General features: G+C 39.9%; 1 protein-coding gene across 10 annotated transcripts in view; it reads right to left on the bottom strand.

The window, feature by feature from the left end:
* Positions 1-707: 707 nt before the first annotated feature.
* stat1a (signal transducer and activator of transcription 1a) overlaps positions 708-18848 on the bottom strand; it is a 19811-nt gene continuing 1670 nt past the window's right edge. Inside the window, exons 2-25 of one of the 10 annotated variants that reach the window (XM_046052583.1) lie at positions 16367-16497; positions 15144-15288; positions 14943-15038; positions 13941-14024; positions 13760-13838; positions 13587-13678; positions 13355-13506; positions 12196-12354; positions 11950-12042; positions 11555-11614; positions 11433-11453; positions 10490-10580; positions 10201-10242; positions 8934-9023; positions 8706-8804; positions 8068-8203; positions 7928-7983; positions 7207-7298; positions 6970-7109; positions 5115-5303; positions 4403-4478; positions 4226-4322; positions 2506-2547; positions 708-1860 (exon numbers count right to left, since the gene is read on the bottom strand). In XM_046052583.1, the coding sequence (XP_045908539.1) occupies positions 1834-1860; positions 2506-2547; positions 4226-4322; positions 4403-4478; positions 5115-5303; positions 6970-7109; positions 7207-7298; positions 7928-7983; positions 8068-8203; positions 8706-8804; positions 8934-9023; positions 10201-10242; positions 10490-10580; positions 11433-11453; positions 11555-11614; positions 11950-12042; positions 12196-12354; positions 13355-13506; positions 13587-13678; positions 13760-13838; positions 13941-14024; positions 14943-15038; positions 15144-15288; positions 16367-16494 (2286 nt within the window). In that variant the 5' untranslated portion in view covers positions 16495-16497 and the 3' untranslated portion in view covers positions 708-1833. Of the gene's footprint in view, positions 1861-2505; positions 2548-4225; positions 4323-4398; positions 4479-5114; positions 5304-6969; positions 7110-7206; positions 7302-7927; positions 7984-8067; positions 8204-8705; positions 8820-8933; positions 9024-10200; positions 10243-10489; positions 10581-11432; positions 11454-11554; positions 11615-11949; positions 12043-12195; positions 12355-13354; positions 13507-13586; positions 13679-13759; positions 13839-13940; positions 14028-14942; positions 15039-15143; positions 15289-16366; positions 16498-18848 lie in introns of those variants that run through there. The other 9 variants (XM_046052530.1, XM_046052537.1, XM_046052559.1 and 6 more) reach the window with 9 other exon arrangements.

The following is an 18848-nucleotide window of genomic DNA, read 5'->3' on the forward strand; positions in this document are numbered from 1 at the left end:
ACCTGCTTCACCTGCTGGATCGAACCCTGAATCTTACAGTCTGTCTGAGCTGTTGGTCTTCAGAGACTTCATTGAGTCTTGTCTCGTTAAGTTTTACAGAGGAGCAACTGAAAGCACCCTGACTGGAAATCAGAAGGTCGTTGGTACCCATCTCCTAAATTCATCTTCAGCACTGCACCATGCAAAATAGTTTTATTTCTGCATGTATCGTTTGCTTTGTAGCATAAATGGAACTAGAAACTGCATCTTGTTATACAACCCTGTTGTAATTTGTCAAATACCTCAACCGGGATGTTAGTTGTTAAAACATAAAGAGTGCTCGAGCCTTGAACCCACAACTTGTGAGCTAACCGCTAAAGTCATGATGCTAACGTGATCGCAGCGATGATGCTTAAATGCGGACTGTGGTGTCATGTTCACCATCTTAGCACAACTTCATCCTGATGGTTTCTCTGCATCCTGTGATGTTTTTTTTTTTTTTAAAGGAATAAAACAGACTGAGGTTTGAACCAGCTGTTGTCTTAATGAGCTGCAGCTGATTGTATCTTTTCATACAACAAAAACACACAAAAGTCAGACTCAAACCCGAAATTTTACACTCATAATACTTTAATTATTATTCTGATGGCTGAACTTTATATCCGTAGAACATTTATGGTGAATAGTTTTTGATACTAGAAAAAACAGCCGACTTTCATGGGATGATCTCCAGTAAAAGAACTTTTATTTCTACATGATTTATAAGCATCAGAAAGTTTCTTCAGAAATAAACAAAACTCTTTAAGTTGTTTGATTGCCTCAGCTGTCCCACTGTTACATCACCTTTATGAAAAACGCAGAATACACTAACTTAAATAAAAAGCTCAGGCAGATTGCTACAGGAAGATGTCTACAATTTCCCAGAAACATAAACTTTTAACAAACATACAGAATCACATTCTTCAAACTGCACTGTTTTACAGTTACTGGGGAATTTAAAGTTCACATTTTATTAAAAGAGACAGACGTACATCAAAGTGACAGATGATGTTGAAACGTGATTTAAGCCCCAGTCGGACTGGATTTACTTCTTCAGGGGAGGTGGGGAGATTTTAACCATGTGTGTGGAGCGCCAACCCCAGAAAACATTACCTGCTGTTTCTCTGGGCTCTTTGGTGCAACTCTGTGTTTAAGTGCGCTCAAGAAATAAACTTTGCTTACCTAAATGACGCAAACCGGCACCATTAAAAGTTTGCTGAATTAGCCATAAGCAGCTCCTGTTTGCAGAGGACGCTTGGATGTACAGTAAACTACAACTAGATTACTTTGGTACTGAAGAAAAACTTAAAAACCTGATGATTCTCAGGTTCTGACGTGTATTTTTCCTCTGATTTCTGAGCAGATTTGTTGACGTGTATTCACGATGGACATCGGAGATAATGACATCCTGTGTGAGTTTATGTCACACTGAGTGATATTAACGTGTTTGTGTGTTCAGTTTCCAGTGAGTTAGTACTCTTGAGAAGGATTGTGACATCTGAAATACAGTATCTTAGCCGCCCCTTCAACTCTACGGCGCCACACTGTGGAGGCTTTTGTCTTTTTAAATTAATATACAATGAATGATTCCCCACCTCCCCCTGTAATGTTCACGCAGTCCAAACGGTGCTTTGCTTTCTCCATTGTTCCTGCAAGGTGACTGCTTACTTTACTGATCTGTATCCAAAGTTAAAAGGAGACTTTCAAGGCCCACAACATGACCAAGAGCATATTGCATGATCAACCGAGATCCTATGACCTCTAAAGAAACAAAGAAAGAGCAGTGTGAATACATGGATGAAGTGAAGAAACTCCTCAGTTTTCGTCCGCATACTCGTTCATCTGGGAAGAGAAGAAGAAAACCTTTTTCAGTTATTCTTGTTCAATAAGTGTCTGTTTTTTTAAAGGGGGGGGGTGGAGAACATACAAAAGGTAAGCGACTTGTGCTGAGAACTGTAGCTTTCAAGTAAAGGACGAACTACATTGTTTAGTAATCAAAAGTGACTTTACGTCAAACACATGCAGCTGCGTCACAATCCAGTTAACAGAAATTAAATGCAGGATGAATATTATTGATTAATATCAGGGCTGCAACTAATGATTGTTTTTATTATTTTGCCAATAAAAGGGTCTATAAGATGCATTCAAAACCCAATATTTAGTTTTATGATTGTAAACTAAATATTGGGTTATTAATCATTAATCAAAGAAAAAAACATTACATTTTTGCTTATTTAACCAGCCGATGTTTGCCAATTTTACTAGAAAAATTACTACAATGATTCCAAAACTGTTTAATCGACTTATCTTTGCAGCTTTTATTAATGTTATGTAATTTTGTACGTGCTTCAAAGGGTGGTGTTGCTGTGACGTTAGCGGAGCCCTGGGTTTATGCGTTTTTATACAAAAAATTGCAAGTGCATTGAAGCAGATGAAGAGATGTGGTCCAGTCTTTGTTGTAGAGCAACAGATTTAAGCTGCATCTACCTGAACTTCAAACTCCTCAAATCCAGGAATCAGATCGTTGGTCTGAAAAGAGGAGGAGGAAGAAAAACACAGAGACAGACACACAGCGACAGTTACAGCTGGACAGACAGACATCAGACGCCTCAAATAAAACCTTTTACGTTTACAATTTACTTGAAATAAAATCCGAACTAGTCAGATCGCGGGCAGAAACAGGAGAAAGAAAAAAGAAATGACATTGTTCTGCAGCAAGAGTCATTTTATTAGTCCCGACAGTCAGAGAGAAAGGCTACGGTCTGGGGAAACGGGTTTTGGACACATTCTTATAATAAAAAAGAATAAATGCTGGGATGTTGCTTTGGTACAGACCTTCTGGTAATGATCCCCCACACCTGCCTTCATGAGCCAAGTTTATATTTGAAAGGAATCATTAGAAGCACATATACCAGTTCAAGGAGGACCAGTACTTCGGCACCAAGCAGATACCACAACTCTGAAAACATGCGGGAACTCATTTTTCCTAGGTAACTTAGGTAACCGGGATCCAACGCGGGAAAGACGGAGACAAGCGCAGCTGCAACATCAGCGACCGGTGTATAGGAGTACTTCTGTTTGAGTCTGTGTCTGTATGTATCTTGGTCTGTGTGTCTGTAAGACCGGCCCAAACTAAAACATTCAATTTTGAAATTCGTTTTTGCTTTAATTTGATTGGCTCAACATCCGGTTTGTATGAAAAGTGCAACAGAGACAGAAAATATGATGAAAAAAATGTTGGTAAAAGAGGCATTTGTTACTATTTTAGCCTTCTGACTGACGGACACATGACATGTTGGGAGTTAACAGTATACCGTGACTTTAGAAGTTTTAACCAGGCTTGACCCGCTCTTGTTCAGTGCCTAAAGTTTCTTGAAGGTCTTCAATACCACAAAAACGCTATTAGTATTTTTAATAAAAACTGTTTTTATTTATTTTTATTTATGCATTGTTACTGCATATGAACAGTGAAAAAAAAAAGGTTATGAGCGCATGGGAAATAAAGATATTTAGCTACATAAGTTTGAGTTTATTATCATTGATGCACTCATCTACCAAAATCTATTTGAATTAGAGCATTTTAAATGCTTATCACGGCAAATAACGATACATGTGATTCATTTCGATTCACTCTATTAATAATTACAAAACTACAAACGAGTTACACAACTTTTAATTAATTAGATTAATTTTTTAATCGTTTGAAAGTCCTAATTATTATGTCTTATTATTAAGAATCAAACTTCAATTAAAAATCGGACTTACTATGAGTGCATAAATTAAAAATAAATGATGAACGCTGGCGCCCTGGATGTCTTCATCTTTGTATATTGCCGACTCCTGCTGTAGAGAATACTCTGCTGGAATAATGGGATTATACGTGACTTTCCTTTGTTTGGATCCCTGCATTATATATCCTGCTCTCTAAATATCAGCATTGGCCAGTGACAAATATCGACCACTATTTTCTACCAATAAACCGTCTTTCTGACTTAGAAAACAGTCTCATTAGGAGCCTAAATGTTTGACGTACTAAGAAAAACTCCCGACGCCGCTGGTATTTATATTTGGGAACTTGTATAAAATATTTGTTTGTTACCATAAACACGGAAGCTCAGTTAGAGAAGATTTTAACGGAGGTAAAGCCACTCATGCTTTGCTGGCTGTGTCTAAATTAGGGGAGGAAGTTAAAGTATTTATTACTCACCACAGCATCGATGTCTCTGGGACTGACGTACTGCGACAAAGCCTTGTAGTCGTCAGGAGACATCGGCAGGATGTTGTCCTGCAGTCTGGACGGAGGTCTGGACCAGCAGGACAGAAGAACATTAACTTTGGTCAATATGTCACATCACTTATGATGACCGACGCTTTCTCTGCTTACACTTCTGACACCGATATGAGCTCCGTCTTCATGTAGCCGGTCGTCTCTGGGTTCTCCACGTCCATCGGCTCTGACGCTGGAAGTCAGTGAAACACACGTTAAAATGTGTTTGCGGTAAATTAAATAAGACAGTAAATTACATTGTAATGAGCTGGGCAGTTCAGATACCTTACTAAGTAGTAATACCACGCAATAAATATACAAGTAAAAGTATATGTCAGCTGAAGTATTGTAAGGAAAATGTACTTAAAGCATCAAAAGTAAAAGACATTAGTAGTATTGACGGTGTATGAATGCTTTATGTTTTATTGTACATCATTGTCATTGCAGTAGGTATGTTTTTGTTTTTAAATTAAAATCAATTCGTTTTAAAATGCTCTTGAAATGAATGAAGTTTTTGAAAATTTCAGTTTCTTCAAATGAGTTAATGTGCATGAAAAAAGTCTGAACATTTTAAGATTGATTAAAATATTAAAAAAAAACAACAAGAAGATTTTACACACCGAATAAAGCATCATATTTTATAAACTGATCATGTGTTTTGAATGTAAAAATCTTCAGTAAGCAGCTTCAAGTGTCAGATAAATAATAATAGTGACGTACAACCTGGAGTAGAAGTACAAAGTAGCAGAAAAATGAAGTACTTCATAAGTAAAGTACCTCAATATTACCGCACTTTTGTTAGGGCTACAACTGGAGTTTGGCGACTTACTCTCCGAAGGTTTGGGGTAGTACTTCCCGAAGGCCTTGTCTTTGGGGATGTCGGGGTAGAGGAAGCGGAGCGGGTTCTCGGGGATGTTCTCGGCGGCCATCACCTTGTAGGTGCGGATGATGTCGGGCAGAGAGACGGCGGACAGCTCCTTCTTCGTGTACGGCTCCACAGAGTGGTACAGCGGCTTGTCTGGGTTCATAAAGAGAGAAGTTAGAAACAATTAGAAAAACTTAATTATCATCCATCACGGGGCTGCCGGAGTGGATTTCCACCTTTTTGTTTCCCAAAAACATCTGTTAACCTCCAGTCTAATCGTAGCCTGTGATAAGTGCTGACTTCTGACCACTTCTATAGCAACTTTTTTGATAATAAAATAATGATTTTAATCATTTTTTAAGCTAAAAAGCAAAATCTTTGCTGCTTCCCGCTTCAACCGTGAGGATTTGATGCTTTTCTTTATCACAAATAAAAAAGGAAACTGCATATATTTGGGTTTTGCATTGCTGGCCGGACAAAACGAGACGTCTCGGGAGAAAAAGACGAGGTAGCACTTTACGTTACAGCTCAGTAATAGTTCAATAATAAAGATTAAGTAATACCAAAGTAACAACAACAGGTAATAGTTTAGCATTATGCAGCTCTGGTTCATGGTTATTACACAGGTAACACAGGATTGGCTGGTGTCTGTGAAGACCCGTCTGCTCCCGCCTACATCCAAGATCTTGATTGGAGCAGCGCTAAGGCCGTCCACCGATCCGCGAGCTGTGTTTGAGGCCTGCTGTTTTAAAACCCCTCATGTTGCCTGTTAGAGAGAGCCTGCTGTGCTCTCCCTGGTCAGGATACTTTCTTTATTAATGCTTAGCTTTAGGGGCGCTGCGCTCCCTGTGTTTTGTTTTAAGTCCCCATTAGAATGGTTTTTGCATTAATTAGTAATCCCCGTTTTGAAAGGATCTCTTTTTGTTATCTTGTGTTTATGTTTTTGCAGCACCTACTTGCCCAACTTTTGTTGTTTAAACCTTGTAACGATTCTCTTGTGAATAAATAACTTCCACCATACCAAAAACTACTGGTTTATAGGGGTGGGGGAAAAAAAAAAGAAGAAAAAACAAAATTCGAAACAGCATAGTATCGCGATATTTTGCAAGGCAATATCATATTGTCACACGAACGTCAAGTATCGATCTTTTATTATATAAATTGTACATGAGAAGTTTGTTTTTTGGCACTAATAAAATTGCTTTTTCAGTCCACTAGAAAAAGAATTTTCCTTTGGGGACACAATTTGAAGTTGGGAAAAAGATAGAATATTGCAATAAATTGCAGTGTGTTTAAAAATCGCAATAATATCTTATCGTGACATACGTATGGTGATAATATCGTATCATGGGGCCTCTGGTGATTCCCACTCCTACTGGTTTAAGCGTACGTCCACTACACCTAGTGAGCTGGGACGTGACACACACGCATTTCAGTTTAATATTTGGCAGATACACCCTTTGTTTTAATCAGAAACTGAATTCTCGCTCTGAAATCACATGAGTTGTTCCAGGAAACGATTGTTGTGTGTAGAGGAGCCGCAAGCAAGACTATTTTTTCGTTATTCCAACACAACAAACTCCTCTCTCCAACTCTGGCTCACGTTCCCACCCTCGTCTTCCTGCAACAATCCTTCCCAAGATGTTGACAGACACCTGGTGTAACGGTCTGAGCTTGTCGGTGGCAAAAAGGACGACGACTGCACGGATACCAAAGCTGTTTGTACCCGCTAGTCATTTTGACACCGAAATATGTGAATATATGGCTCAAGTTTAAAAACACAGAAGTGATCCTTCCTCCACGTCTGCCCTTTGCTCACCGTGGACGTCGTGCTCGACCCAGGTGAAGGTGATGGCTCCCTCTCTGCTGCTCTCACTGAACCTGAGCAGGAAGGTCCCGGGACACTTGTCACTCAGCAGAGCCTTCTCCCTCTCCTTACTGATGAAGCCCATGATGGAGCTGCACAGAAAAAATAATAATACGTACACACACACCGTCAGAAAGTTTTACTCCATCTACCCTGTGGATGTTGAGGCGCGATCACAACAGCACTCACCCGTCGTTCCAGAGGGAAAGCAGGTGTCTTTTAATCACATCCAGGATTCCTTCAATCCACAGCCAGAAGGGAAACGCTTTCTCGTTGGCACTCTGCTGAAGGACAAAATAAAAGGTTTCGACTCCACGACTGTTCTCACAGAGTCTTTACACTGGCTTCCTGTCCGTCTGATTTTAAAGTACTGCTGCTGGTTTATAAAGCACTGAATGGTTTTACGGATAAAATACATCTCTGATCTTCTGCTTCATTATGAACCATCTAGACCTCTCAGATCTGCTTTCTGTCCCCAGAGGCTGATCAGCATGTTCTGCTGTTGGAGTCTTTCCTGATATTCCCATAACGAGACATGGCTCGGTGAAACACATACTTGAAGACCTCTCTCCATTTTTCTCAGGTCCATGTGATTGGTCCCGTTTCTAGTTTATTAGAGTTTATTTACTGACCCGCTGCACCCTTGGCTGAAACTCTCTTCTTTTATATCAAGGCAGAAAACTTCTCTTTTTGCCGGCCGCTTTTTATTAAAAGGTGACAAATGCTAGGCAAAAGAATCCCCTTAGATCGAGAAGTAAAGATCCAATATGCACTTCATAAACAAGACATAAGGACAGGACAGTACGTTTTACTTTTATATAACAACAAAATAAGCCCATGTAGAAGAATAAATACTATATTTTTAATTAAAAACCAGACAAGCCTGTCTCACAGTCTGACTGCGGCTCACCTTGCAGAACTTGGTCCAGGGGATTTGTCCCTCTGGGTTCCTCATGGCTTTGGCTCCTACAGAAAAAAAATTCAGGTTTTACATTACATTTAATTCATGCGTGAGCAAGTTCTGATGACGTGTGTGGTTTTGTGTTGTACCGAGCAGTTTGTCAGCCAGCATGTTGAGCTGCTCCTGGTTCAGGCCTCGCTTGGTGACGGAGGAGAACTGCCAGCTGAGAACCTCGGACAGCTGAGACCACTTTGCCGGCGGAGGGGTGAGGAAGAACTTCAGATTCTGAGGACGAGGAGAGGAAACTTAAATTAACAATCTCATGATGGTCAAACATACCTGACCTTTAAACCCAACACCAATTTATGAGAATGTACATTTCATAAAAACATAACACAAACAAATATTTGTGGCAACGATACCTTCATTTCTTTCTTATCAAAGTTCTGTGAATAAAAAATATATTCCCGTTTTTATGTTTCTCTAATTTAACCATTTGAAAACGGACTCCCCGAACTGGTCACAGGAGCTACGATCTAAAATAAAAACTATAATTGCTAGAGCAATCATTCATTCTTATGTGCGGTAAATAAAATGTGTGTGATAACATGTGGTGGCCAGATGAGAAATTGTTCTGTCAGTTCATTTTAGTTAAGAAGAATAATGTTAAAATATCCTTGAAATGCAGCCTGTGACATATTGACATATTGTGTCATGAGCCCTGTCGATATGTTGGTCAGGCTCTAAATCAGTGCATCTTTTTCTGTGTGTGTTTGTGTCTCTTCACCTTGGGCTCGGTGGTGAGCATGTTGTACCAGAGGATGGAGGCCCAGCCGCTAGGCAGCTGACAGACGTTAGAGATGACGACGACAGGCAGAGACATGGCCTGCATCCGCAACAACAACAACAACAACAACAACAGAGAGTAATCAATCATGAGTAAATACACGTCACCAAGCCAGTCTTTCATTTCGGTTTGGGTGAACCGTCTCCTGCAGCAGTCGTCCGGTCTCACCTCCAGTTTGATGTTGAGTCCCGACTGGTTGAGCTGCAGCTCGGACTCGAAGCTGAGCGAGTGGAGCTCCTCGGTGACGATCAGAGGACCCTGAACAAACACACACTCAGCTCAATGAAACTACACAAAACAACCACAACACTCTCTAGGAAACAAGTAAACCATGAATGATTAATGCTTAAAAAAAAAGTACCTGTGTTGTTTAACATGTTGTGCAATATTATGTGTTTTAACGGTTACTCTATACTGTGAAACACTACTTTAGATTTATATTTTATTTGTACATTTCATTATATTTTCTACTATTATTTCTGTTTCTTGCGATGTTAACAAAACGATTTCCTCCCGGGGATCAATACAGTATTTCTGATCCGACTGTAATTGCTTCTAATGTTTTATTCTGCAGAGTCGCAGTCAAATGGGGGGAAACAGTAATGCTGTTCAGATCACATAATCACAAATATACTCAGATTGAATCCCATCTTTAGACTACTGCAATGTAATATAGTTGTTTTATTTTTTATGTTTATATACAGCTTAAGAGTTTTGTATGCGCAAAATTAGTACCTCTTCTGAAAATGGTTAAATCGCAGCCATCACTCACCATGAACTAAATATTTAAAAACGTGTCATTATGAATAAAAAGAGAAATGAGTCAACCTGCATAAAAAAAAAAAAAATAAAAAAAAAAAGAAGTTGTATTTAAGTGGATAATTCTTCGACATTTATTCATTAAAGAAATTTTTTGCCTTTTCACCAGAGGAACAAAGAAATGACTCAAAAGCTCGAGTACAGTTATGAGGTACTCATACCACTTTTTTTGCTATGATACTATATTGTACTCATTACTCCCCTACATTTTTCTGACAGCTTTAGTTACTAGTAACTTTGCAGATGAAGATTTTACATTAAAAAACAACAACAAAAAAAAAAAAAAAAACACACGACAGCTTCATTAGATACAAACACACTGTTAAAGATGAACCCAGTGACTCCCAACCTTTTATGACCATTTCCACTTTTCAGAAGGCCCAAACTCTCCACTATTGTTCTCTTAGACTTTCCCTTGTGGCGTCTACTGCCGGCCGAAGCGGCAAACTTCTGAATAAACAGCACTGCCATGCCGCTGTTTAATATTCCACACGGACGGACCAGACCCCTGCCTCAGCGTGTCTACAACAACTTCAAGACTTTATCTTCGTTACTTTGGATAACGGGATAAATATATCGTATGTAAGTATTTCTGTTAATATCATCAGGCTCTTACCTCGTTTGTTCGGTTGCCGGCAACTTTCTGCTCTTTCAGTTGCTGCGCGAAGAAAGAGTTAGAGAAACTTTTACACTAAAGTTCAGCTAAATGATACGTATGCACAATGCGTTATAACAAATGCCATTTTAAAGATTCTACGTTTAACACTTTAAAGTTTTCTAATCTGAATCTAAATAATCAAAAAACATTCACACCATCAAAATTGCCTTATTTTATTGAGGAATAGAAGAAGAAACCTCCAATAAATAATATAGTGGTTTTTTATGTTCAAACAAAATCGTCTTACCAAATGTCTGAACTCGGCTGCCAGGCTGCCGTTTGACTCCTCCATGTTCATAACTTTGGTGTTTGTTCCCAAAACGTTGAACTTCCGAAATCTGACATTAGACACAGTTTCAATAAGTTAAATTATAAGGTTAACAATAAGTTATTCAACATTAAAATATTTTCCAGAGCATGAAATTGACCAAATTCCTGTTTACTTAAAGGGTAACTTGGGTATTTTTCAATGTGGACTTTCTTTTCCTATGTTTCGCATGTGACTAATTGGGAAAACAATATTTTGAAATTGTTCCAATATCAAGCGAATGCGCCACCACCAGACTCCATTGATAAAAACAGCCTCGCGGAACACGGGAGTTGCTGGTCTATTGCTGCCTCGATCAGGTAGTTTATTTGTCTTATTGTGTGACTTTTTTGTTTGTTTGTTCCTGTTGTTGTGTGAATTTGGTGTTTTAATGTGTTAAAAACACCAAAGTAACACAATTACTCACACTAACCGATCGAGGCAGCAGAGAGGCAAAATTACCATTATTGTCAAGGGAGTCTGGTGGCTTTGATGAGAGCAAAACAGCCACTGTTTCTGGTTAAACAAAAAAGATCTTACTCTTTGGAAAAAGGTCTCTCTCTCTGTAGGGATAATTTCCATAATGTTGTCAACTTTGTAATACTATCGGAGCCGGTCAGCGGCCAAAACAAGCACTTTGGTGGACGTACTTTGACAGGACGGAAGGATTACGTTGCAGCACGCTCGCTCAATACTGGACCACTTTAAAAATATTTGTCCCAACTAGTCACATACGTGGCAAAATAGGGTTGAAAATACTGACATAATAACATCATTATTATTATTATTATTATTATGTCAGTATCTGCAGTAGATTTACTTTAAAAGAGACGTATTTGAATAAATATATAATCAAATGTGCGTAAATGGTTGTGAGACATACCCTTTCTTCTCTGTAACATCTCTGAGGAAAAGAAGAAGTTAAGAGATTTATTTAACGTGTTCAAACAGATGCAGGAATGAACAGTTTCTAGCAGGTGAATGAATTTCTGACTGCAAACTTACTTATCAAACACAGCTTTGACTTTGAGCTGGTAGTTAAACTCCTGCAGCTTCACCAGGAACCTGAATATGAAAAGAAAAAAAGATAAGAAACAGGATGGAGTTGATAAAGATCTGCAGAGCAGTTTTTTTTTTTAAAGAAACAGTATGACAAGACTTACAGCCTTGTTTCTTCCTTATATGATTTTGCCTCCGCACTTTCGTTTCTTTACTTTTGTGACACGTTTTCTGCGTTTATATTTTTTTTGCACTTGGTTCTTGACGTCTTATTTGGGTTATTCTCACAGAAAAAAACAAACAAAACAAAAAAACCATACGTGTAATCAATTCGTGATTCAGCAGGAAGCTTCATTTCCTCCACAGATCAGATAAAACTAGTAACTTTCTAACTTTCTTACCGGAGTTTTACAGTGAACTGGACGCCTGTTTTCAGCACCAGGGGTCTCTGTGGGTGGGTGGGCATGCAGGGCTGCCTCTCTACAACCAGCGAGCTACACACACACACACACACACACACACACACACACACACAGTCCATTACTGGTGCATTTAAAGTCCAAGACTACAATAGACAAAAAAACCAAGAGGATGAGATTCCTCGCTGATAATCAATAATAAGGTGATCGGTAACTTGTGTTCCTTACTTGCTGAGGAGGTTCTTGAGGAGCTCCAGAGCTCGGGCCTCCAGGATAGTTTTTTTCTGTGTGATGGGGTCGCTGTCGTAGGTGAACTTCTGCTCCAACTCCTGCAGCTTCTTCAGGTGCTGACGGACCTGCTGGAGACTCTCTGCTACTGCTGTGAACCTGCAGGAGGAAGAGGAGGAGGATGAAGAGGAAGAGGAGGTAGATGAGGAGACAGGAAGAGGGAGAAGAGGATGGTGGATGAAGAAGATGAAGAGGAGAGAGAAGGGATGAGGGCAGAGGATTGGGAAGAAGAGGAAGGAGGAAGAGGTGGAGGAGGTGAATGAGAAGTGAGAAAGGAGGAGGGTGGTGAGGATGAGGAGGAGGGGAGAGGAGAAAGAGGCAGAGAGAGACAGGAAGGGGAGAGGAGGGAAGAAGAGGGAGGTGGATGAAGAAGATGAAGAGGAGAGAGGATCGAGGAGGACAGGATGGAGAATAAAAGGAAGGAGGAAGAGGTGGGAGGAGGAGGAGGAGAGAGGAAGGGGGGAAGAGAGGAGAATGAAGAGGAGGACAGTGAATGAGGAGGAGGGAGAAAGAGCAGGAGGAAGGAGGTGGGTGAGGAAGATGAAGAGGAGAGAGGATCGAGGAGGACAGGATGGAGAATAAAAGGAAGGAGGAAGAGGTGGGAGGAGGAGGAGAGAGGAAGGGGGGAAGAGAGGAGGATGAAGAGGAGGACAGAGAATGAGGAGGAGGGAGAAAGAGCAGGAGGAAGGAGGTGGATGAGGAAGATGAAGAGGAGAGAGGAGGGCGGAAGAGGAGGAGAGGGGTGAGGAGAAAGGAGGACGACAAAGATGAGATTGATGAAGATGACAGGAAGACAGAAGGGACGGGAAGCAGGAGAGAGGAAGAGGAGAAAGGAAGGGAGGAGGGAGGAGAACGAGGAGGGAGGAAGAGCAGGAGGGAGGAGGTGCATGAAGACAAAAGAGATAGGAAGAGGGAGGAGGAGGACGAAGATGAGATTGATGAGGACAGAGGAGTAGAGGGAGGTGGAGGATGGAGGAAGAGGAGGTGAATGAGGAAGGTAGGAGGAAGAGAGGGGAGGATGAGGAGGGGGGAGAGTTGGACATGAACACAGGAGGTCCAGGTGTTTCTGTTGTTTGTTTGTGGACGCAGGCGGCCTCACCAGTTCTGCAGCTGGTCCACGCAGGCGTTGGGCGGCCCGCCGATGCAGGCGATCTGCTGCCGCTGCTTCCACTCCGGCAGCTCCTCGGAGATCAGGTCCGACAGCAGCGCCTGAGTGACGTTCAGGAGGTCGGTCAGCTGGGTCACCACGTCCTGGAAAAAAAGAGCGGACACGTCAACACGCGGCGCGGCGCCGAGCGACCGCAGGTAATCGAACCATCACGTCTGCTCACCTGCCGTTTGGCTTTCAGCTCAAAGCCCATCCTCCCGACCGTCATCTTCTCCTTCTCAAGCTCCTTCGGCGTCATGCCGTTCATCTCGTTCTCTACAGAGACGTAAATTAACTTCACAAACCGTCTTTTTTTTTTTTTTTACCATTACTGCAGAAGAAGACGCTTCTCCTCACCTCTGTTTTTCAGCGTGTTGATTTTAAAGACGTACTCGTCCTGCAGATCTTCGAGGTTCTTGATGTTCAGATCCGCCAACTGAGGAAGATCAAAACTGGAAACTAAAATCTGAGCTTCACATCACAAACGCTTCCGTACAGACAGTTAAAGCAGATGAGTTCTTACTCCTCGTGGTCTCACCTGGACTCTGTCCTTCATCTCCTTCACCTTGTTGTCCAGCTTCTGTTTCTCCACCACCATGGCCGACACCACCCCCTCGCCCTCCTGCTGCAGACAGGACGGTTAGCTCTAATGTTCTAGTAGGAAGAACAGGTTTTACTCTGGGGCAATTAGCTGCGATGGGCATCGATTTAACATGCGTTTATTATTGGAAACATCCATCCTTGTCTGTATGTTCTGCTCACCAGGGGCCTCAGTACAGGAACCTGATGGTCAGTTTAGGATTCGTCATAGTACAGAAAAAAGACAAGCTTTGTCTCCTGGCAGGCCATGATTGTAAATAAGAAACTGTTTTTAATTAACTTGCCTGGTAAAACAAAGGTATCATAAAAATAAAAAAAAGAGCCCCTGTTGTGCACTGATTAAGTCTCTCAAGATAATTCATTAATATACTACAGTAACAGAAAGTGCAGCAATTTACAGGTTCGGTGTGTAGGTTTTAGTGGCATCTAGTGGTGAGAGTAGCAAATCGCGACTAACGGCTCACTCACCGCTCACCCCTCCCTTTCCTAGCGCGTAGAAGCTTCGGTGGCCATACGTATGGGCCTCCATTTGGAATATTATCTAGCTGCAGCGCACGAGGCTGCAGTTTCAGGACCCCCGCAATCCTGGGGCCGCAGTTCTTTTGCGACAGCGCCTTCTAGTGGAGCGGTGGTGGTAGTGCACAGCAACACGAAGGAGGTTAAACCTGTCTACTAGCACGTCGGCCATGAGGCCGCAGTGCGCAGTTGTAGGGTCAACCGGTCGACATGCATATAATCAATAACTTAAGTTTAGGCGCGCACACTTGCTGTCCTGAAACTGCAGCACATACTGAGCTCCGTTTTTTACGGTACATTGCAGTTAGGAAACATTGTTTCTGTGATAATAAAAAAATAAAATATTTCCCTTTTAAAATAATGAAAACATCAGTGGAAGGAAAGACGATGTTTTAAAAAGATAAAAAGCTGCTGCAGGTTTTACCTCTACACTTTTCGCAGTGGCCAGGATCCTCTGCTCCTCCTTCAGGTTCCTGGAGATGATCATGGCCATGTGGACCGGATCTTCCTGGAACCGATCCTGGAGAGAGACAATCGCCCGTCATTTAAAATCTATCAGCAAAATGATAAATTATCAAAAGTTATCTAAAAGTCTCTGGTCCAGCTGGGTTTCGGAGCGTCCGACCTGCAGGTTCCTCTTGATCTTGCGGATGTTGTGCTGCAGCAGGAAGTTGTTCTCCAGGGCGAAGCGGCTGTGTTGGTCGTCCAGCTGAGCCAGGAGGTCGTGGAACCGAACGGTGGCCAGAGAGTCCTGAACCGCCACAGTGTCCCTGAGGAGGCAGAGACAGTATCACTATTGATTATCCAAAAAAAAGTATTATGTTATCAGTGATATAAAACACAGAAAACTTGCAGATCCTCATGTTGGAGAAGCTGCAACAACAAATGATTTTTTTATTCAATTATAGATCTATTGTTTATCAAAAATGTCAGATTCATTTTTAACTAACCGATTAACTGTTCAGCGCTATAACTCAACTTCTACTAACAATAAATCACACGCTAGACAAAACAAGACATTTTAGGACGTCTTCTTGAGCTTTGGGAAACACTGATCAACATTTTTCACCATTTTCTGACCAACAACTGCTCGACAATGAAAATAATTGTTAGTTGCAGCCGTAGATAACTTCACTCTATGAAATCCAGATTCTAAAAGCAGACACTGTTACGGTCTTAATTTAATTATTACTTTTTGTGTTTTTGATCCGACTTCAGAAGCCATTTAAATTACTTTCAAGTATATATTTCAATAAATACTGATTCATCACTAGTTTGCTATACTTGCTACACAAACGTTATGAAAAGCACATCCGCAGTGAAGACCTGAAATTTGACATTAAAACTATTCTCATAATTATTTATTCACTTGTCGTCATTTTTCAAGCAAGAACACCAAAAGCTGTGATAATAATTTTAAATGGAAGGCTTTGCTGCTTTTTTCTGGTTTCTATCAAAGTAAATTAAATATCCTAAATATGTTAAACTGTTGTTTGGACAAAACAAGACATTTAAAAAAGACATCTGACAGATTGTAATGTGTATTTTATTTACCATTTTCTGACATTTAATCGCTTGCATAGATTCAATTAATCAGAAAAAGTATTAGGGAGATTAATCAATAATGAAAAAGTTGCAGAACAATACACTTTTATACTCATTTCATTCAATGACAATGTTTATATTAACTTTTGTTTTCTTCATAAAGTACTTTGAAATATTGATTAATCTGCAGATTATTTAATTGCTTCGAGCGGTCTTTCCATAAAGCACTTTTGAAAGTGTAATAAACATCTATTTTTAAAAAGATAAAGAGTGTCCTGGGAGGGCGGCTGCTTGTCTTCTTACCAGTCAATGCTCTCGATCCACCTGCTCAGGTACTGTCGGATGTCCATGGGGAACGAGTCGTCGTACAGCTGGTCCACCTGCTCCAGGTACTTGCAGTCCAGCATCTGGAGCTGGCACCACTGAGCCATCTTCTGGTGAACAAGAGCAGCTTCATGAGGGTTCAGGGTAAAAACTTTTAGGTTTGTTCAGGTAAAAACTAAAGCATTAAGCGAGGATCGCTTGAACATGAAGTGTTTTACGGCTCTTTGGTGAAGAAACACGGGTCTTTTGGAATTTCTTTACAGCATGTTACATATCAGCCGACATACAGTACATATGCTGACGCCAAGATATCTGTGACCCCTCTTTTCCAAAACAATTTAAATCATTTAAAAGACATAATAACTTCAACTCCTTACTGAAATTACAACATCTACTGCAGAACTACTGTTGCTGCAGTTTAACACAATTATAAACATGACTGTATTTCGAAATTCTGGTGTCATAACTTCCTACTGCATTATGTTTTCCTCCTCTGATTTACCCCGTTTGCAGTGGTGGACAGTGATTAAGTACATTTACTCAAGTACTGTACAAGTTTGAGGTACTTGTACTTTACTTAGATATTGTCATTTTTGTTTCCCTACATTTATCTGTCAGCTTCAGTTACTTTACAAATTAAGCTTTTTAAACACAAACAAGAGTTTATCAGATATTGTTTTATTATAAATTACACTAGCCAACATGTTATGTAACTACAGCTGACGTGATTATTTGATTTACATTGAAATTAACTGGCAACAACATTGATCGTTTAAGATATTTCTCACTTCATGGTTCCACCTTCACAAATGTAAAGATTTGCTGCTTTTCCTTTGAATTACTTAAATTTATTTTTAATAATCTTGAGCTTTGTCCTGTTGGTTAGACAACGGAAAGCATTGTGAAGGTGTAAAAAACACCTACAAAAGTAAAATCCTGCTTTTACATTAATGCAGGAATAATAAAAATCGAATATATAATAGTATAACAGTCACATGGGATATTTACTTATTTTCCTGATTATTCTTACATACTTTAGTAACATTTTCAACCCAAGAGCTCTTTAATCTGTGAGGATGGGGGTTAATTCAGGTTTAGATAAAAAAAGTTTTAAGAAAGTCCAAAAAAAGGAAAGTCAAATTATATTTAGGGAAGATGTGGAGTTGACTCATTCTTTCATTTACGCAGATTACAAGCAGCTGGTTTATTAAACACGCTCCTTCAGCTAAATGAGAAAAAAAATTGAAGGTTGCATCAAACCTTATTTCATATAACTCAAATTTTATTGTTTTCATTATAAACCGGCAAAAGGTGAATGTGGGAGGAGAAGTCCTCATAGGTTTCATTTTCCCCACTAGTGTCACTCTCTCTCCAGCATCAGTCTAAAGATATCCCACAACAGAAATCTCACCTGGACTCACTCGGCCTTGCTAGTTTCTACAAACCAAATTCCATTCAAAAATTTGACTTTTTTAAGAACTTCTTCTGTAAGCGTCTTGCGTCTCAGACTAAACACATGACAATTTATTTAAATGTTTATTTAACACTGGTGAATTCGGCCTACGTGTAATACACCTGGTGTAACATATGAAATGACAACATCTGGGACAGGTTGGCAGCTAATAACTAACTTAATGTTTCAGACAGTTACATTATAAACTAAAAACCCAAGAGGTCTTTAATCCTCGAGGATGGGGGTTAATTCAGGTTTAGATATAAATTTATAAATTAAAAAAGTTTTAGGAAAGTCCAACATCTGAGACTTTAGAGTTGTGTGTTAAACACTGTGTGCTCTTTTGATGGGAAATCCAAGAAAAGGGAAGACAAATTATATTTAAGGAAGATGTAGAGTTGACTCATTCTTTCATTTAATAAGATATTTACACAGATTAAAAGCAACTGGTTAATAAAAAAAAGTGGTCGTTCAGCTAAAGGAGAAACAAATTGAGGTTATTTATTGTTGTATCAAAACCTTATTTCATTTTACTCAAACTTAACATTATTATTATTATTGTCGTCATTATAAACCGGCAAAAGGTGAATGTGGGAGGAGAAGTCCTCATAGGTTTCATTTTCCCCACTAGTGTCACTCTCTCTCCAGCATCAGTCTAAAGATATCCCACAACAGAAATCTCACCTGGACTCACTCGGCCTTGCTAGTTTCTACAAACCAAATTCCATTCAAAAATTTGACTTTTTTAAGAACTTCTTCTGTAAGCGTCTTGCGTCTCAGACTAAACACATGACAATTTATTTAAATGTTTATTTAACACTGGTGAATTCGGCCTACGTGTAATACACCTGGTGTAACATATGAAATGACAACATCTGGGACAGGTTGGCAGCTAATAACTAACTTAATGTTTCAGACAGTTACATTATAAACTAAAAACCCAAGAGGTCTTTAATCCTCGAGGATGGGGGTTAATTCAGGTTTAGATATAAATTTATAAATTAAAAA

Source organism: Micropterus dolomieu, linkage group LG01, assembly GCF_021292245.1.
Source record: "Micropterus dolomieu isolate WLL.071019.BEF.003 ecotype Adirondacks linkage group LG01, ASM2129224v1, whole genome shotgun sequence".
NCBI lineage: Eukaryota > Metazoa > Chordata > Actinopteri > Centrarchiformes > Centrarchidae > Micropterus > Micropterus dolomieu.